Below are 18,986 nucleotides of genomic sequence, written 5' to 3' on the forward strand. Positions count from 1 at the left end.
CATAGGTCTAAACCCTAAACCCTGTCCTAGGGCTAAACCCTAAACCCTGGCCTAAGGCTAGCTGTTCTAGGGAACCCTGCCGTAGAGTTAAACTCTAAACCCTGCTTAAGGTTAAACCCTAAACCCTGTATGAGGGTTAAACCCTAAACCCTGCCTAGGGCTAAACCCTAAACCCTGCTCTAGGGTTAAACCCTAAACCATGTCCTAGGGTTAAACCCTAAACCATGTCGAGGGTTAAACCCTAAACCCTGTCTTAAGGTTAAACCCTAAACCCTGTCGAGGTTAAATCCTAAACCCTACATAGGGCTAAACCCTAAACCCTGTCCTAGGGCTAAACCCTGCCTAGGGTTAAACCCTAAATCCTGTATGAGGGCTAAACCCTAAACCATGCATAGGGCTAAACCGTAAACCACCCTAGGGTTAAACCCTAAACCCTGGCCCTAGGGTTAAACCCTAAACCCTGCCCTAGGGTTAAACCCTAAACCCTGCCCTAGGGCTAAACCTTAAACCCTGCCGAGGGTTAGGGCTAAACCCTAAACCCTGCCCTAGGGCTAGGGTTAAACCCCAAACTTTGTCCTAGGGTTAAACCCTAAACCCTTTCCAAGGTTAGGGTTAAACCCTAAACCCTTTCCATGGTTAGGGCTAAACCCTAAACCCTGCCCTAGGGCTAAACCCTAAACCCTGTCTTAAGGTTAAACCCTAAACCCTGTCGAGGGTTAAACCCTAAACCCTTTATAGGACTAAACCCTAAACCCTGTTCTAGGGAACCCTGCCGTAGAGTTAAACTCTAAACCCTGCTTAAGGTTAAACCCTAAACCCTGTATGAGGGCTAAACCCTAAACCCTGCATATGGCTAAACACTAAACCCTGCCCTAGGGCTAAACCCTAAACCCTGCCCTAAGGCTAAATCATAAACCCTACCGAGGGTTAGGGTTAAACCTTAAACCCTGCCCTGCCCTAGGGCAAAACCCTAAACTATGCCCTAGGGCAGCCTAGGACTAAACCCTAAACCCTGCCCTAGGGCTAGGGTTAAACCCCAAACTCTGTTCTAGGGTTAAACCTTAAACCCTCTCGAGGGTTAGGGTTAAACCCTAAACCCTAAACCCTGCCCTATGACTAGGGTTAAACCCTAAACCCTGTCCTAGGGTTAAACCCTAAACCCTGTCGTCGGTTAGGGTTAAACCCTAAACCCTGCCCTAGGGCTAAACTAAACTCTGCATAGGGTTAAACCCTAAATCCTCTCTTGGGCTAAACCCTAAATCCTCTCTGAGGGTTAAACCCTAAACCCTCTCCTAGGGTTAAACCCTAAACTCTGCCTAAGATTAAACCTTTAAACTCTACCTACTTAAAACAAATAATTATAAAAATTAAAACAATGTAGATGAAGCAATGATCAAGTTCAGCTAATATTTGTTTGGATTCAACCAAAACATTCTTAGAAAGATTTTTTATTATATCTGCCAAAATTTGTGTATCAATAGGTCAAGTAGATGATGTTATATATGGTTTACGATAAGAAATTTTTTTTAGAAAGATTTTTTTATCTATTACCTTAGAAGGTGAATTTATTTTGAAAAATATATTATGCAAATCAATAATAATCAATAACGATCTATACAAACTAGTACAAAATATTTGACTGAAATTTTATAAAATATCTGTTAAATCTATTGTAAAAAACTGTCAGCTTGACTAAACAGGAATGTCTCTGTGTAGACACGTGACAAAAGGCAAAAAGACAAAATGAATAGATTTCGTGCGTCAGAGTTGCGTCACTGTTTCTTCAATTTATCGTTGGCTTGAAGTTAAGGGAAACATAATTGTTCCTCCAAACAGAGTAAACAATGATTGGTAGATAAAGAAATTGTGGTAGATACACTTTCTTTACAAAATTCAAAGCTCGAAGAAAAGTTTTCTTTTTTAATGGTGGTGGTGGCTCTGCTCTTAACTATGGTTTCCGTAGAGGGTTTATGATCTTAAGTGGAAGTTTCCTGAATAACACCGACAGATTTTGGAATCTGACTTTCTGGGTATTTGAGACTTCCTAGAAGAGAAGATGGGTTTAAGGTTTTTATGATCGGTTTTGTGGGAATTATTATCCAGATAGAAAGAGTCTAGGTTTTGGTTTGTTGAGTTATATAGCTTTGTGGTCAATGAAGAAGATGATTGGGAGTCCAGGAACAATGAGTGGGCTGATATTGAGGTTAGGGCAGTGTGCGACTGCTGCTGCTTCCATCGGTGTTATGGTCTCTGCTCCTGGCTTCTCTAGCTACACTGCTTTCTGGTGATTTTGGATTATCCTATCCGAACACTCTCTTCTTATCTGGTTTGCTAATCTTTTGTTGATTATGATTAGTGTATTTGCTTATATCTGAGTCGATCTCTTAGGTCGTATCTGTGCTTGGTTTGCTCATTTGAAGATACAGCCGACAAAACTGGGTATGTGTTTTGTCTGATATTTTTTTTGGCTTATGGGGTTTCAGCTTCTTAGTTGCATCTATGGGTCTTCAAATGATTTGGAGCTTTGGACTTGCGTGTCTTGACGTATATGCCATAAGGCGAAGAAGCGACTTACAAAGCCCCATCCTACTAAGCCTCTTCGCAGTTGGTGATTGGGTACTAACTTCTGGTGGTATCATTCTAGTAGACAAACAGAGTTTCATTAGCAATGGCTCTTTTATAAAGTTGGGTTTTGCTTTTGGAATTCTGTAGGTCACGGCACTTCTCTCCCTTGCGGCTGCGTGTTCATCTGGAGGAGTTACGGTTTTATTCACAAAAGACACATTATTTTGCAAGCAGGCCTCCCTCTCTTGCAATTGGTTTCAGATTTCTGTCGGTTTAGCTTACTTCAATTGGGGTTTAGCTGCTATATCGTCTCATGCAATGTTTTGGATCTTGATATGACAAACACACCCACCTCCTTCACTTTTACAAATATCCATTTATATGAATCGTTTTTCTTTTGTCTAACTCATAACCGGAAACGAGGGCAAGTGTTCAAAGTCATTTTTGGTGAATTCATAACACAACTGAGTCTCAGTAGTGTATGATTTTTATCATTGGAGTTTTGTACACACTATCCAACCGTTCAATTCAAATATTCTAACTTGTATACTTATTTCATGTCTTCAAGTCAACATAAGCTTTTCTTTTAATCTTACTTGTGGCGAAAAATAGTTATAGTGTTTGTACAAATCTTTCAATCTCAGGAAACAGTAATCGAGCTACAAATAGAGCTTATATGATAAGTACAGAGTTACTTTATGGAAAGAAAAAAATACAGTGAAAATGGTGACAAGAGATGTAGCAAGCAAAACTCCGGTTTCTATTAGTCTTGTTAACAATCACCATCCTGGGGAGTTATTTGGGCTGGATGCTACAACGTGTGAAAGCATTTTAGTGCTAAGAAATCAATTATTGGAAATTCAACATGCATCAAAAATAAATTTATAAAAGCTAGCTTCACTTTACAATGCATACAGTATAATTAATTAGATTTGTATAAAGCTGATTATAAAAAATAAAATAATAAGCTCTTTTTTTTTGTGCACCAGAATAAAACAATAAGTAGAATAATTTTTTTTCCAAAAAAAAACAGAATAAAACGGCTGAAGTTTAAAAAAAACAGAATAAAATAATAAGCTCTTCTTTTTGTGCACCAGAATAAAACAATAAGCAGAATAATTTTTTTTCCCAAAAATTGATTTCATCCTCCCTGCACACAGAGAACAAATCCTGAAGTTAAAACCTAGCACGAGGAGAATCCCAGATGATTTGGTGTGGTTGAAAAATAGTAATGGAGAATACTCTACAAGATCAGGGTACCTGACAGTGATGGAGGAGAAGAACAGAGCCCTCCCAGCTAACTCAATTGCCGACAGTGATTGGCTCTCAAATGTCTGGAACATTAAAACGGCTGAGAAGATCAAAGTATTCCTTTGGAAATCCCTACACGACGCTCTACCGGTAGGAGAACAATTTGGCATCAGAAACATTCATGTCTCGACTCTATGCGCACGATGTAATGCAGAAGAGACAGTATCACACCTGCTCTTTACTTGCCCCTTTGCGGTATCAGTCTGGAAACTAGCACCATTCCCACAGGTAATCAACTCAGCGGTATTCAACTCTACCCTGGAAGGATGGGAACACGTCAAAAAGATCCACACTCTCCCTCCGATAGGTCTAGGTCTGGGGACCCTAGCGGCTTGGATCGTTTGGTCACTATGGATCGCAAGGAACCAGCTACTCTTTGAAAAACGAAAATTCACGCCGGAGGAAACAATCAGCAAAGCGATCTCAGGTGCCAGAGAATGGATACTGTCACAACCTCCTAAATCACCAGCTATCATGAACCCCTTGATCAGACCGGAACCAACTCCTAATTACTCAGCTCGCTGCTCGATCTACACTGATGCAGCGTGGAACTCGACAACAGGCTGTGTAGGACTTGGTTGGATCATTGATGATCAGAATTCATCGTCTCAACATACAGCGACCTCGACGTTCGCCTCGTCGCTCCTCATGGCAGAAACTTTGGCTGTCTCCACGGCCATGACCTTTGCTCTACTTCACGGAATTGATTTCATCTCGCTCTTCTCAGATTCACAAATATTGATTAAAACTCTGAACCGACAGGAGAAGAACCTTTGTGATATCTACCACCTATTTCTCTCATTTAAGTCAGTTAAATTTGTCTTTATCCCTAGAGCAGCTAATGTTAGAGCTGACTCTATTGCCAAACAGGCCTTATGGGTCTTAAACCAAAGTTAAATCATGAATGAATTCAGTTTGCACAAAAAAAAAAAAAAAAAAGCTTAATTCTTACAATGTGTTTGTTCTTATTCTCATCACCTAACACGATCCAAAAACAATTATTAGTCGTGGCTTTTCAAGTGAAAGAGCCAATTATATCTGCTTTTTTTTTGCTAAAAAGCCTAAAATCCAATTATATCATCTGCTCTGAAGCCAAAGATGGATAAACATATAATTTCCACTGTACCAAACTCTTTCTAAAACGCTTTCAAATTTATTGATTAGGCCTTAGAGCATGTGAGTTTCTCAATAAATCGCTTATCAATTTAAAAAGAAACAAAACAGAGGGTGTGATATTTGTGAGAAATTTTCTAAATATTTGATAATATTTGAATGGTTGATAATTTTAAGAGTTAATTAGTCACTGAGCTAAATAGAATAAAAATGGCGTATATGGAGCACAAATACACTAAAATATATTGTTAAAAACTTTATAAATCTTTTATCAATACTGATATTCTTAAATTTGAACTGCTTTTCAGACTGCGTCCAAGTCTTCGTGGATTTGCAAATAAAGTAGTATGTCGTTATCCAATGTTGGATTTGTTTTTTGGTTTTAGCCATGTTGGAGTTGAAAAATAGAATACGAGACCGGTTAAATAATTGATCCAAATTGTACCTATAAAAAAATTGGGGAGTTTGACCTGAATAGGGAAATTTTAAATGCATTTTTATATTTTTGTGGAGCTGAATAATTTATCCCCTCTTTAAAAATGAACTACTCATTAAAACTACAATATTTTCCTTTGGGGAGAAATAATATTAAAATTCTTAACATTTACACCAAAAAAAATAATAATAATAATATTAAAATTAGTTTTTTTGGTTAGGAATGACAAAGAGTATCATGGTTTTGAGGATTAATCGTTAGTTAAGTAAATAAACAAATTAGTGATAAAGCTTAAGATTGCTTGCGAACTTCAAAGCCTCAAAAGGTTTGCTTCATGGAAATTGAGACTTTCCTTTCACATCTTTTCTTTCGTTCTCGTAAATATATATTTGTTTGTCTATTCTCCTCAACGATACATATCCTCTAAGGCTCTATTACCGTCACGAGTAACTATGCGTGGCAGCATACCCATCGCGTCACGTCATTATCCCTACCCATTTCTTTCTTATATATTATACCAATCCTCCATCAAAGCTTAGAAATCTCACAAGACAAAAAGAAAAAGATTTTGATTTTTTACAGTGAAACAAAATGGAAGGTTTGATTCCGTTCTTGTACAAAGCCTTTGTTATGTATAAAAGAGAAAGACGTTTCTCGTCAGTTTTGTTCAGCGATCATCACTCTTCTCGTACCGCCGGTTATTACACGCGACTTCTCGAGGATTTCTCCGCTAGTTCTAGACCGTCAGATCTCAGGCGATTGGGACCAGACCGTCTTGGAATGTTGGAAACGAAGTCGTCTCCCACTTGCTAGGGACAACACCAAGTTTCTTTCTGCATGAATGATGATATATTATATTTGCGCATACATATTGGTTTGCATGGCATTGTGTTAATTGTATACTGCCTGTTATTATATTTGTAAGTAAAATTATATTTTGTTAAAACCATCAAAACTATGGTAAACTATACGAATTCCTAAAGTGAATGTATACTGGATGAATTTATGTACAAATTAATTCCTCTGGATATGTGTAAAATCAAAACAAGGACCATAACATAACTAGGATGTATATAGTTTCTCTTCAAAATATTTGATTTTCTTTTGTCAACCAATACTTGTGCATCATTTTTAACATACAGAGTTGAAGCGGACACAGAGCATAACAAGCTACGTAGAAAAAGAAAGCGATAAGTTTCTTGAGGCCTAAGCAACTAATCAAAAACAAAGAAGCTTTCTTTTACTTTCTTTTTATTATCATCTCAGAAACCATTTGATTAACTAATAATAACCAAATAAGATTTAGTGGATATTCTAAATTGGAATAGAGTAGACGTATCTGATAAAATATAGACTGCAACCACAAGAATATCAAAATAATATCTTGCTTGGTAACAGAAATAAGGAAGTTGGTGCAGAAAAAAAAATAAAACCAAAGTTAAAATAGTAGTAATTTATTTGCTGTCATGGAAGAGGTAGTTATGCAAAGGTCGTGGGCTCACGAGGTTGGTTAGAATTAATTTGCCTCTGAAACATTTATATTTTTACACGTTTTTGTAAACATGAAATCTCTATGAAGATAGTCAGTTAACCAATTGGGTAGAAAGCATTTACCGCGCTTCATGTGGGACGACATCTTCTTATTATATCCCTTCGCAACTATCTCTCCACTCGATTAAAAATAAAATTATATTTTCCAGCTGTAAAAAAAATATATTCAAACTTAAAAATATTCTATAGTGTCATTACCCAAAATAAACTCTTCTCTAGGGGAAAACAATCTGAATTTATAACCAAGAGACAATCAGAATATATATCAAATAAAAAGGATAATTACTATATATATGTAAGAGTTTGTTTTGGATTTGCTGCTTATATTTGAGTTATAGAGGTGGAGTTTGGTACTTTGATGTTACCAAATCATCATTCCTCATCAGTGTCTTCACCAACATTTTCAATTCACATTTTAACCTAAACTCTTTAGATGGATTAGTTAATTTGCCGACTTGTGATGTAACTACCCAACACGTTCGAATAATAATTCTCATGTGTTATATTTCAATTCTTCCTTAATTTCGGGATTAGCCGATTCAGCTTATTTACTCACATGGAATTCAGTATTGTTCATATTGTTTTAAACCAATTATAAAAAAACTCACATATCTTCGAAACTTGATAGCGATATTTTTTTTATGAAACTTACAAATTTTCCAATTACACTTGAATAACCTAAGGATTCCCGGTCATTGAATTTTGTATTTCTCTCTTTCGTGTCTTCTTATCTAAAAGCGGCGGTAATTAATTAATTACCAGTGTCCGGTTAAGACCGGTTTAACAAAATAACGTAGCTCGTATACGCAATCTCTTACACAAACACCAACAAACCGACGCATATTCTTCTAACTGAACCGACGTATCTTTAACTTCCAACTGTCTTTCATAACTTCCCATATTCTTCTCCACTACTCTCTCTCGCTCTATCCATATATATACGTCAAGTTCTCTCACTCTGATCCCATAATACTGTTCCCTGAGTGATAACCGGTTTAATTAAACCGGTTGCAATGGATAATCTACTCTGCGACGAGTCATGGCTCTCGGATCCTTCAGCTCTGGAGCCTTTATCAAACTTCCGCTTAAACGTTCACGACGATCACATGGAGATGTCTCCGGCCATGGATGCTTCGACGATAGACGAAGCCATTTCTATAGATTTGGAGAAAGAATCATGTTTCAGTTATCACGGTCACAAGTTTATTGAGTCTCTTGTTTCTAAGAAGTTAACCGATGCTAGGTTTCAAACAGTTCAATGGCTCATTCAGGTATATTCATACTTATTCTATAATCCTTTGGGTTTTCTTTATTTTTCAGGAAAATTTAGTTCGCATCTTTTGAGAATATATACGCGATATTTGGGACAAAACCCGCTAAATATCGTTGATACTTAAGCTTAACAACCCATTTAATATTTAGGATAAGTTACCACATTTCTAGTACTATCGAACGAAAGGCCAGGTTGAATTTCTCTTGATCAGACTTATTTTTTACTAACGCCTAATAATCATGTTTGTGAGAAGTATATTATTCATTCCAACGTGTAGTCTGACTTTACGTAAATCGCATGTTTTTCAGAAAATAAATTTATAACCGTACTTTATTGATGTTATTCTTGTTGTTGTTTTCTCAGACTCGGAGTCGGCTTAATCTTTCATTTGAAACGCTTTTTTCCGCGGCAAATTGTTTTGACCGGTTTGTCAATGTCATCAGCTGCGACGTAAGTATATGGATTATTAATACGATAACAGTTGTACTGAACTAATGGAGATATTAATATAAATATAACGATAATTGCAGGAATGGAGTAAATGGATGGTGGAATTAGTCGCAGTAACCTCATTATCGGTCGCATCAAAATTTAACGACGTTACTTCCCCTTCACTTCAAGAACTTCAAATGGAAGGGCTAACTCATATGTTTCATCACAAGACCGTTCTTGAGATGGAACTCATTCTGTTGAAAGCTCTGGAATGGCGTGTTAACTCGGTCACGAGTTTATCTTTTTCTCAAATTCTAATGACCAAAGTGAGGATAGTAGGAGGAGATATAATGATGAACCGAATCACAGAACATCTGTTAGATGATTTATGCGGTAAGAAGACCATATACAGTATATATATATGTGTGTGTGTGTGAATATTCATTTATTCATTTTGAGGATGTTTCTTGTTGAGAAAGAAAGTAATATTATAAAACGATGGATCAATTCTGAATCTGGATGCAGATTTGAAGATGCTTGAATATGCACCAAGTGTTGTAGCGGTGGCGGCTATGTGGACTGTCTTAGAAGAGAAAGCAGCTCTAGAAGAGAACTTTGGGATAATTATGAATCTTTTTAGAGAAGAACACAAGGTAAAATGAAATGTTATGAGTAATTTTGCACCTATAGTATAACATTAACAATTGGAGATATTCTTACGAGTGATTTATTTTGATAATTGCAGGAGAATATTGCGAAATGTGTCAATGTTATGAAATTTCGAAACGTTGAAAAGGGTTGGGGAAGAAAAGTTACTGAATTGAAGAGTCTTGTGAGTGTGTTGCAGAGAGGTGACGTGATGAACATGAATGATGTTTATCACGGCGGAGATCTTTCTGCCATTTTTCAAATTTTACGTTCCGAAGAAATCAATAAGAAGAGAGACAGAGATTACTACGAAGACAAGATTCGTCCTGCAAAAAGAATGACATTTGTTATGTCAGATTGATTATCACATTTATGAAAAGAGATGAAACTACATTTCTGTATAACAGAAAATAAATATGTTTTTTTTTTCTTTTACACAGATTACAGAAAAACTGTCATGTACTGTTGTTGAATAATGTATGATGAGAATTGTTAATAATTTTTATTGTTCTTATTTATTTTTATTTTTTGTTATTTATTTAGTAGATATTTAGGAATAAAAATTGGAATAAATATGCACACTAAAACATAATGGAAATAATATCTCCAGAAAAAAAAAATGATAAAATTGTATGAATAATCATCATCACGCAAATAATTGAGTATGGAGTAAACACGTGGCAGAAATGAATGGATGCAAGAAACAGAACACTATATCCACAAGTTCAGTTCTGACTTGTGAAGAAGATAAAGACTGTTCCAAAAGGTAAAGAAAATCTATTGCAGAAAAAGATGAGCTCGTCCCCGTTAGCGTCATCTCTCTTTCCATCTTCTCTTTCGACCTTGTCGGCTCATAACCATGGTCGGAGCCGAAGCTTCTGTGTCAGTCGGAAGGAACAGTGTCTTCGTGTTCGAGCTGCCAAGCTTCCGGAGGGGGTGAATCTTTTATTCTATTTTCCCACAAATCAATATCTCAAAACAAAACAAACAGCCTGCTGCGTGGTAATAATATAATCGTTTTTGTAGATGATAGTGCCAAAAGTACAACCCAAGTCTCAACCAGCGTTTCTGGGATTCACACAAACAGCTGAGATATGGAACTCTAGAGCTTGCATGATTGGTCTCATTGGCACTTTCATCGTCGAGTTGGTGAGTTTTCTTCACAAATGGGCTTTTGCATTAACGATTTTGGACAAAGTTATAAACTCAAGCTGAAACATTTTCGTTTTACAGATTCTGAACAAGGGAATACTTGAGTTGATCGGTGTGGAGATTGGGAAAGGGCTTGATCTTCCTCTGTAATCTATTTTTATGAAAATGTAAAACTTTAAAAGCTTTAATCACACATCATAATGTAAAACTTGTTATATATGTTATCTTTTGGGATTCTTCACAACCAGTGTCAAGGCTTTTTAGAGGACACGAGTGGTTCTTGCATCTATGATGCCTACTTTACCTAATGGTTCAGAGAGAGTCAATGCTTCTGAGAGAGAGATCCGTCTGTTTCTCCATGCAGATTCAGCCCATGATTTCATCTTCCCTCCTTCGCTTCTTCTGTTCTCTTGAATCAGTAGTAGCTCTGCATACCCTCCTGCACCAATCACCCACCAATCCAAGTTATCTTAGCTGATTTCGCAATAATAGAAGAAAAAGAGAAGAAACAGATTTAATCTTCCCCACCTCTTGCTAGAGCCATTACCTCCTGAGTCTCCACGTTTATTATCTCTATGGATAGTAATCAGCAAAATATATATGGTGAGAGCAAACGTATTAATATAGGGTTCAAGAATCTCGTGTGAAGTTACCTTCTGAGTCCAGAGGAGGCGCTTTCATGAGCTCCAATGCTCTTCTAAAGAGTCCCTGGGATGATGAAAAGAAACATAGGTAAGATGAGCAAATTCTAATGTTATGGACTCTAAAGAAACTTTTGTCTGACCTCTTGAATCATGATAGAACTCGATCGTTCTTGCTTTGCTTTGTTCCGGTACATGAGAGCTACTCCAGTTAAAATCACGCCAACCTTGGGATGATTGTGTCCTAATTCGATTAAGCCGTTAGGCTGGTGCTTTTAATCAAAATGAGTAGATGGACCACAGAGTGTACCATAATGTTCCTCAGCGCTTGTCAATGCACTTGTCAGTGTTTCCTCCGCATCACCAAAGTTCCTAATAAATAGCAACACCAAAACAGAGTGACGAATGATGTAACCAGAGGTGAATAATTTAGATCACAAAACTCAAAACTTACCCAATGTGTGACTCTAGCTGCCCAAGAGCAAATGTGGCTGCCAGTGAGACTGCCTTCAAATTCATATTACAAGAACTCATGGATTCTTTGGTATCCGTCACTCCATGAATAGCCTTTTGATACATCTCCGTCGCCATTTCAAAGTTTCCAGTGGCGTGCAAGAACTCACCATAAGAAAGGGCAGTGTTCCCTTTGCAGATCTCATGGTTCTCAAGTCCTCGAAACAAAGATTCGGCTGCACACACAAACAAAAAACTTACCATTAGGCTAAGAGGAAATGTGAAATAAAAACCACATAGAAGAAAAGGAAAGTTGAGATGCTTTCTCTACCGGATTCGATACTTCCTTTCACAAGCTCAGTAAGGCCTTTGATCGTTTTAGCTGTGGCAGCCACATCCTGAAGATTCTCATGGCCTCTCTCTTTAACCAGTTCCAGAAATTCATCAGCAACATTCAGTGAAGCATCATCCTAAACAGGTCAAATCATAATCAACTTTCTAACACAACCTCCCATATGTAACACACAAACTAAGTAGCACTGTTGGGATTTGAACCTGTCCTGACTGAATCAGCAGACCAACAAGAGCTTCTACAGCAACGACTGCCACAACAAAAAATACACTTCCAGACTCAACAACAACCTTAACAAAAGAACACATATCCACAGAAAAAAAAGTAAAGGTTTAGGAAAAACCTCTAAAATAGCAAAGGAAGAGAGTGTGAGAGACATGACTTGCTTAAGGCGTTCAATGGCCTCACTACTGTTCCCACTGTAAACCCACAAGAAACCAAACACTAAAGAATCCTACGCAAAACATCAAATCAGAGAGAGAGAGTAAAGGGTAAAAAAAAGATGAAACCTTTCGTATAATAGATCAGACATAGCAAGCAAGACTGTTGCTTTAGAGTCTTGAGAAACCTGATCATAGCTAGCTTGATTCCCAAGGCATTGCTCAAGCACTAGCATCCCTTGAGCATATGATTCATCTACAAAAAAAAAAAAAAAAAAAAAAAAAATCGAATTTTGTCAGAACCATAGGGTTTTTAAAGCGAGCATTTGAAATTGCGATGATCATAAGAAGTAAGATTAAAAAAAAAAAAAAAAAACCTGATCTTTAGAGACCTAGCGTGAGAAAGAGCGTAATTGACCATCTGAATCGCAACGTGGTTCGCGTTTGGAACGCCGTGAATCAATCTCAACGGCGTCGTGTATCTAACGGGGATCGCGCGGCCACGAATCGTTGCGGCAGCTGCTCTTGCACATTTGGTAGCAGCGTGAATCATTTGGAAAGGACTTCTTCTTTAGCAGGACAGACTTGGGACGGAGCTCTTTCTTCCTCGCCCGTCACTCACTAGCGGCGGTGGACAATTTCAATCGGTTTGACCAAATTATTTAAACCGGTATAATTTTAGTTTGGTTCGGTGATTAAATTGGTCTGGTTTGTAAACAATAGAATTATGTTTTCCAGAGTTTATTTCATTGTCGTATATTGTTCATGATTTTATAAATTTGTGGATTACATGACTAGTTTATTTAGCTCTCTCTTGCAAGATGCTTATCTACCAAATGATGCAACCTCCCCACTAATAAAGATCAACAAAGTCTAGAGTCTAGTGACATTCTTGCCATCATTCTCTCTTGCTACCTTTATGAGAACATATGTAAGAAAAAGAGAGTTGTTTTGTGCAAATATATCCTATGTTTGAAAGAAAGCAAATCCCCACACTGAAGTTAAGCATCTATTGCTCTTTTGCTGATTTTATCTACAGAGTGAAAAGGTCATGGCAAAAGTAATAAATGTCAGGGGGAAATACTAGCAAATGGTGGAAGTTTATACAACATAAGTATATATTATGAAAAGAAAACTATTAGAAAAACAGCAATCTACAAATTACAAAATTTTAGATTAATTAAAAAAAAAAAAATTCGAAGATGAAATTTCAGGACTAATATTTTACTATGGATTGAAGGATAAAATTTACTAATATTTTTACAATAATAAAATATTATTCTTTTTCTTTTAATCTCTCCTTTAACCCATCCTTTTATTTGTTTTAATATCCTTTCTTTAAGTCATTCTTAAAACGAAAAAAAGTACAAATAAATCTTTAAACTTTACAGAAGGCTCACAATCAAGCCTCTCTCTATCTTTCTCTTCCCCACTAATCCCACCAAAGACTCAGTCTATAAAAGGTTAGCGCTTGGCAGTTAGTTCCCTATACAACCAATCCACTTCACCATTTACACTCTTGCGACCCAAGTTTCCCACTTCTTCCTCAACCACGTCCTTCTCCAATTCCTTTATTAATATTCTCTTAAAAACCACCACAAAAGAGCAAACTTTAGAGAGTTCAAAGATCCTAATGTCGAACAATGCAACTCTCTTCCTTGTCTTTCTCACTATCTCAGCCTTCTTATCATCCTTCATTGGTACTATATATCTTAAAAAATGAATATTTATTGTTTATTAAAATGGTTTTTGTGAAATTTTGTAAAAATTGTATCTTTCTATTTTTGTTTGCAGAGGGAGCGCAGCTTATACTAGTGAACAACTGCGAGGAGAGCATATGGCCGGGGATTCTCGGCGGCGGAGGCCAAGTCACCCCGAAAAACGGCGGCTTCCACATGGGAAGCGGCGAAGAGACCATCATCGACGTGCCGGACAAATGGTCCGGCCGCATTTGGGGTCGACAAGGCTGCACCTTCGACCAAAACGGCAAAGGCTCGTGCCAAACCGGAGACTGCAACGCCGGCTCACTCAGCTGCCAAGGAACCGGCGGCATTCCGCCGGCAACCGTCGTGGAAATGACGCTAGGCTCATCCTCCTCGCCGCTTCATTTCTACGACGTGAGCCTCGTGGACGGGTTCAACCTCCCCGTGTCGATGAAACCCATCGGAGGAGGAGTGGGGTGCGGCGTGGCGGCTTGCGAGGTGGATTTGAACGTTTGCTGTCCTTCAGCGTTGGAGGTTAAGAGAGATGGGAAAGTGGTCGGGTGTAAAAGCGCGTGCTTGGCGATGCAGTCGGCTAAGTACTGTTGCACGGGTGAGTATGCGAATCCTAAGGCTTGTAAGCCGACGCTGTTCGCGAATCTGTTTAAAGCGATTTGTCCGAAAGCTTATAGCTATGCGTTTGATGATTCGAGTAGTTTGAACAAGTGTAGGGCTTCTCGTTATGTCATCACTTTCTGTCCCCCTAAGTGAGGGTTTGTAATGTTTATTGTTGTACGGTCTGGTTTTAGATTATTGAATGAAAAGTTAAACCATAAAAAAAAGTAGCTATCCTTAACAAGAGCTGGTTCATGCTAAGAATGTGATCCTTGATCCATAGTGAATGAATCCAAGAGCTTGCTCTCCTCTTCAGCAGCTGAGCGATCTTCTTCTGACATGAAAGCTGATTGCTTTGATCCGATCTTCTAGAATCTGTCTCAGTTTTTCATCACCTTTCTCTATGCTCCGAGTTTTGTAGCAATCTCGCAGTCTGAGTCATTCTCTTGTAGAAGGAGGTAATGCAACAAGTTGAGAGCTTTCCTCATGAATGACAAAAGTTTGAGACTCTGCCTTCAATGGAATTCTTCAATTATCCGGGCAAAGTCTGCAGATGTGATAAGCGCAATTGTTGAAAACAACCCTCGAAGTCAACAGTCGGTTATGGAAGCCAATGGTTTCGAGTCATTGATGTTGAACTTTACTTCAGGTGCTCGGTGCAATATTCATGTAAGCTGCTCTGAGTCCTAATAACTTTTAGATTGATCAAATTACTCTGCTTTATGGTAAGTAATTTGAGGTACTAATCCTCCAAGATCTGCCCATACACTCAAAAACGTACATGTTAAGCTAAGCATATAAGAAATACATAGAAAACTATTCACCATTAATTAGCCATATCAATAGATCCAACACGATCCAGCAACACAATAACTAACTCTTTGTTTTAGTAAAACAAATAAAAGTGGGAAATAATAGCTAAGAATTAACTGATAGGAAATAGATATTCGACCTTCAATATCTATCTTGAGAGGTGACATCATGAGTGACTTTCATCTCCTCAAATGTTTGGCTTTATGGTCTTTGTTCTGTTTTTATTGTACTTAAGCTATTTGTGTATTTGGGGATGCTTTAAGTTTCCTCTCCTGATACCATGCTATCGTCCGATAAATCGGCGAAATGGCTTGATTTGTCCTGTAACAAAATGTTTCTTTTTAGTTATCACTTATCATGCTTGTGATACTTTCATTCCATTTTTGTGACCTTATTCTATTATTTACAAGGATAATTTATTCTAAATAGATGTTGTTGACCTGAATTCGAACGCTTCCGAGATCAGTATCATTGGTAAACGTAGCAATCAAGGACAGTATCTGGATGGACAGTAACCTAGTTTAGTGCTGGCAATTCCTGGTCCTGACAGATACGTTTAATTTTTTTTCTAAAGATTTAATGACAAACCGTCATTGACTTCTTATATCACATGCATTCACGTCTGCTTGCCTCTATTTTCCACTACGTGTATATTTCTGCCCCTTTATTTATTTTTATTTTTTTGGTGTAAATGTTAAATTTTATGCTAAATTTTCTTTTGTGACAGAAATTACTTAAGAAACAAGTAGCAGATCGAAAATAAATCTAATGCAACAACAAAAAAGAAAAAAGAAGCAACCCCAAAAATTTACAGACCCTAACGTTACTGAACAAAAGGTTTACTAGCTAAGGAAGCGTCAAAACTAGGCCGAGGAGGCATTGCCACACGAGTTAAAGCCTGTGATAAACTATGAGACCACGCTTTAGTAGAAATCGGCTTGCCCGCGATTGGCTTTAAATACGTGCAGCTTTGCCAATCCTAACCGCTGCAGTTACGAGTCTCGAACAACCACCGAAAGAAGAGAATCCGAGTTCCTAGAGTTTCAAATTACTACCCGCGCAAGTAAATCTTTAGGGCGCCATCTGGCTAGCCCGACAAATCATTGAAGATCACTCTTATTAGACTCGACTTCAGAAGTAACACTTTGTTAATAACAACCTCCCGAGAAACGTTTCTTATATTTTTATTCCTTAACTAAAAAATTTCAAGGAACTTAAAAAAAATACAGTTTCTAAAATGAAAAAGAAAAAGCAAAACGGTGGGAGTGTCATATATTACCTGACTATAAAATGGAACTAGAAAGCAGAACACGTTTCATTGCCTCCACTCTTTTTTCTTCGTCTCCTACTACGTACTCTGACTTTATTTTCAAAACTAAGACAACAGTACACAAAAGAAGATGAAGCCAGAGGAGACATTCGAGCAAGAAAAGGAAGATCTGTATCAGACAGATGAAGAAGACGAAGAAAGCCAAGCCGGGAGCTCTGTTCCGTCAACTCCGTTATCTCGTAATGGATCCAACAACGATCCCGTTTCGTGGCCTAGAAGTTACCGGTAAATTAAAAGAAAGTTGCACTAATATTTTCTTGTGCAGTGTAACTATTAGATCTGAAGAAACTGTATCATCCTTTCGTTTTCTTGGGGTTAATTTCAGACAATCGATGGATATGTTGACCGGAGTTACACCTCCGATGAGGACAATTTTTGTCTCTTCATTTCACAGGAGGCGACAAAGCTCTGTTTCCGGTTCATTTACTTCTTCCACAAGCAAACAGCAACTTCTCATCGACAAAGACAAAGATGAGATCCAAAACAATTTTGTCACATCCATCAAATCATTTCTTGCTTCTCATCTCAATCTATCAGTCCCGGAGGATCTTTCGTTCCCCCAAGAAACCCGCAGCTGCACGTTCTCTCAATCCGTACTCAACGGTAATAACTATATCTATGAGTGTTTCAGTCTGGCTTTTTGGTTTAGTTCTTGTCAGTGTTTAGAAATGTTCTGTATGTAGTAAAAATAATCAAATAGATGTACTGAGTTTAGTATAGGGTTAGTTTTTTTTGGCTTAACTAGTATAGCTTTAGTTGCAATTTAATTATTCATCAATAGTATTTTATATACTTTTATATAAAAAAATATACTTTTTATTTACTTATTTATTGGATTTGTTTTGGAAAATCCTTAAACCCAAGTTTATTTTTTTCCTGCATGGTTTGTTATTAGTCAAAATTTTAGCTTCTTAAAAAACCTATTATGTGTGACTTCTAACTTGTTTTATCTTTTTCGCGGTTGTAGGAATTAATGTTCTATGTGGAGTAGCTTTACTTACAATGCCTTATGCAGTGAAAGAAGGAGGCTGGTAGGGCTTTTCATACTCTTCTCCTTTGGCGTCATAAGAGCAACCCCATCAAGGGTTTATAACAGGTTCATGGGCTCAGTATCATAGGACCGAATAATAAAAATAAATCATATATTGGGTTTACTCTCGCGACCCGCCTCTTACGCTTGACCCCGTCTGATACGGGTTCACGACAAGTGTCGCATTTTCACTGGGGAAGGGGAGTCGACGTCACGCAGAGGAAAGCGGAGAGAGAATCATTTCTCTCATTTTCGCGTGAAAAGCTAGGGTTTCCTCCTCAGGCGATTTCCCGTGGGACGCCGATCTCTCTCCACTTTTCTCTCCTTTTCTCGATCGATTCGACGCCGGATTATCTCCTCCAGGAGCAGAGGTGAGTATCGACTCGATTCACCGTTTAGTTATAAGAGTTTTGTAGTCGGAATCGCTATTGGGAATTCTCAATAAATTTTCTGATCTCGAGTCAGGGTTCGTAATGGAGATGGGTATGATCTACGGTTGTTTAACCTCGTATAGTGATTCTATTGATCGATTAATGGTTTGACTTTTGCGGATTGAAAATAAAATAGGGGTTATCGAGTTAGGGTTAAAAAAAAATTTAGGGGTTTCGATAAGTGGTTTGAAATCGTAAACTGGGTTGGATAGACGGTTCGTTTGATCGTGTTATTTACATATTTTGTGCTAATCATTTCAAGTTTTGTGTTTCAGATGGATCCCTTAGAAGAGATAAGAGATAGTAAGAGGCAACTAGAGTACTTAAACCACCTGGGAAACGTGGCCGATTCGGAATATGGAATGCCCAGAAGATGTGCTTGTGGTGGGAGAATGATTGACGAGCTTCGAGTCAAGGATGAGTTCGACACTCAGCCTGGGAAGCGCCTCTTCAGCTGCGTAAACTACGAGGTTAGATACAAACCCGTGCTACCCTTCATTACTCAGCCTCTTCATTATTAGTTAAATTTTAAAAATATGTTCTCTGATGTGTTTATGGTTTAACCAAGGCTGATAGTTTGCATTATCGTCAGCTTTGGGTTATAGGTGTGCAGGAGGAGATGGTACGCCTGCGTAAGCGTGTTGAGGAGGCTGATGAGGTGATCAAGTGGGTGCCCATTCTCAATAAACAGATTGAGAGTGTTGAGGTTTGTCACTTTGTCTAAGAGTTTCTATTAGAAAGTTATTTTTTCTAAATATTG

The 18,986-nt window shown here is 37.8% G+C and overlaps 5 protein-coding genes and 1 pseudogene across 5 annotated transcripts; 5 read left to right on the top strand and 1 right to left on the bottom strand.

Annotated features, from left to right (window-relative positions):
- Positions 1–1,806: 1,806 nt before the first annotated feature.
- On the top strand, positions 1,807–3,118 carry LOC106331706 (CASP-like protein 5B1). The gene is made up of 3 exons (XM_013770107.1): positions 1,807–2,284; positions 2,484–2,616; positions 2,713–3,118. Exons 1-3 carry the CDS (start codon positions 2,154–2,156, stop codon positions 2,902–2,904), a joined length of 456 nt encoding a protein of 151 aa, XP_013625561.1. The 5' UTR covers positions 1,807–2,153; the 3' UTR covers positions 2,905–3,118.
- A 4,848-nt stretch (positions 3,119–7,966) lies between these two features.
- Positions 7,967–9,710, top strand: LOC106333692 (putative cyclin-D7-1). Its single transcript, XM_013772105.1, has 5 exons — positions 7,967–8,247; positions 8,613–8,699; positions 8,780–9,074; positions 9,207–9,334; positions 9,427–9,710. The coding sequence occupies exons 1-5, from the start codon at positions 7,990–7,992 to the stop codon at positions 9,688–9,690; spliced, it is 1,032 nt and encodes a 343-aa protein (XP_013627559.1). The 5' UTR covers positions 7,967–7,989; the 3' UTR covers positions 9,691–9,710.
- A 297-nt stretch (positions 9,711–10,007) lies between these two features.
- Positions 10,008–10,728, top strand: LOC106331699 (high-light-induced protein, chloroplastic). Its single transcript, XM_013770100.1, has 3 exons — positions 10,008–10,265; positions 10,356–10,478; positions 10,563–10,728. Exons 1-3 carry the CDS (start codon positions 10,122–10,124, stop codon positions 10,629–10,631), a joined length of 336 nt encoding a protein of 111 aa, XP_013625554.1. The 5' UTR covers positions 10,008–10,121; the 3' UTR covers positions 10,632–10,728.
- Positions 10,621–12,937, bottom strand: LOC106329528. The gene is made up of 11 exons (XM_013768213.1): positions 12,690–12,937; positions 12,437–12,567; positions 12,277–12,346; positions 12,131–12,181; positions 11,907–12,045; positions 11,577–11,811; positions 11,433–11,494; positions 11,266–11,366; positions 11,135–11,189; positions 11,010–11,054; positions 10,621–10,920 (listed from the first exon to the last, which is right to left on the bottom strand). Exons 1-11 carry the CDS (start codon positions 12,858–12,860, stop codon positions 10,742–10,744), a joined length of 1,239 nt encoding a protein of 412 aa, XP_013623667.1. The 5' UTR covers positions 12,861–12,937; the 3' UTR covers positions 10,621–10,741.
- Positions 12,938–13,815: 878 nt separating this feature from the next.
- Positions 13,816–14,820, top strand: LOC106333386 (thaumatin-like protein). The gene is made up of 2 exons (XM_013771840.1): positions 13,816–14,007; positions 14,102–14,820. The coding sequence occupies exons 1-2, from the start codon at positions 13,941–13,943 to the stop codon at positions 14,776–14,778; spliced, it is 744 nt and encodes a 247-aa protein (XP_013627294.1). The 5' UTR covers positions 13,816–13,940; the 3' UTR covers positions 14,779–14,820.
- Positions 14,821–16,822: 2,002 nt separating this feature from the next.
- LOC106333532 overlaps positions 16,823–18,986 on the top strand; it is an 11,501-nt pseudogene continuing 9,337 nt past the window's right edge.

Source organism: Brassica oleracea, chromosome C3 (genome assembly GCF_000695525.1).
Source record: "Brassica oleracea var. oleracea cultivar TO1000 chromosome C3, BOL, whole genome shotgun sequence".
Lineage (NCBI taxonomy): Eukaryota > Viridiplantae > Streptophyta > Magnoliopsida > Brassicales > Brassicaceae > Brassica > Brassica oleracea.

What these genes read in the sequence shown, in the direction of transcription:
- LOC106331706 (XM_013770107.1), top strand. Translation starts at nt 2,154, where the DNA reads ATGAAGAAGATGATTGGGAGTCCAGGAACAATGAGTGGGCTGATATTG. An exon ending in TCTAGCTACACTGCTTTCTG is followed by an intron (nt 2,285 to 2,483) that starts GTGATTTTGGAT and finishes ATGGGGTTTCAG; the next exon opens with CTTCTTAGTTGCATCTATGG. An exon ending in TCTTCGCAGTTGGTGATTGG is followed by an intron (nt 2,617 to 2,712) that starts GTACTAACTTCT and finishes GGAATTCTGTAG; the next exon opens with GTCACGGCACTTCTCTCCCT.
- LOC106333692 (XM_013772105.1), top strand. Translation starts at nt 7,990, where the DNA reads ATGGATAATCTACTCTGCGACGAGTCATGGCTCTCGGATCCTTCAGCT. An exon ending in CAGTTCAATGGCTCATTCAG is followed by an intron (nt 8,248 to 8,612) that starts GTATATTCATAC and finishes TTGTTTTCTCAG; the next exon opens with ACTCGGAGTCGGCTTAATCT. An exon ending in TCAATGTCATCAGCTGCGAC is followed by an intron (nt 8,700 to 8,779) that starts GTAAGTATATGG and finishes CGATAATTGCAG; the next exon opens with GAATGGAGTAAATGGATGGT.
- LOC106331699 (XM_013770100.1), top strand. Translation starts at nt 10,122, where the DNA reads ATGAGCTCGTCCCCGTTAGCGTCATCTCTCTTTCCATCTTCTCTTTCG. An exon ending in CTGCCAAGCTTCCGGAGGGG is followed by an intron (nt 10,266 to 10,355) that starts GTGAATCTTTTA and finishes TCGTTTTTGTAG; the next exon opens with ATGATAGTGCCAAAAGTACA. An exon ending in GCACTTTCATCGTCGAGTTG is followed by an intron (nt 10,479 to 10,562) that starts GTGAGTTTTCTT and finishes TTCGTTTTACAG; the next exon opens with ATTCTGAACAAGGGAATACT.
- LOC106329528 (XM_013768213.1), bottom strand. Translation starts at nt 12,860, where the DNA reads ATGATTCACGCTGCTACCAAATGTGCAAGAGCAGCTGCCGCAACGATT. An exon ending in CACTCTCTTCCTTTGCTATT is followed by an intron (nt 12,182 to 12,276) that starts TTAGAGGTTTTT and finishes TTTTTTGTTGTG; the next exon opens with GCAGTCGTTGCTGTAGAAGC. An exon ending in GTTCTATCATGATTCAAGAG is followed by an intron (nt 11,190 to 11,265) that starts GTCAGACAAAAG and finishes TCATCATCCCAG; the next exon opens with GGACTCTTTAGAAGAGCATT.
- LOC106333386 (XM_013771840.1), top strand. Translation starts at nt 13,941, where the DNA reads ATGTCGAACAATGCAACTCTCTTCCTTGTCTTTCTCACTATCTCAGCC. An exon ending in CTTCTTATCATCCTTCATTG is followed by an intron (nt 14,008 to 14,101) that starts GTACTATATATC and finishes TTTTGTTTGCAG; the next exon opens with AGGGAGCGCAGCTTATACTA.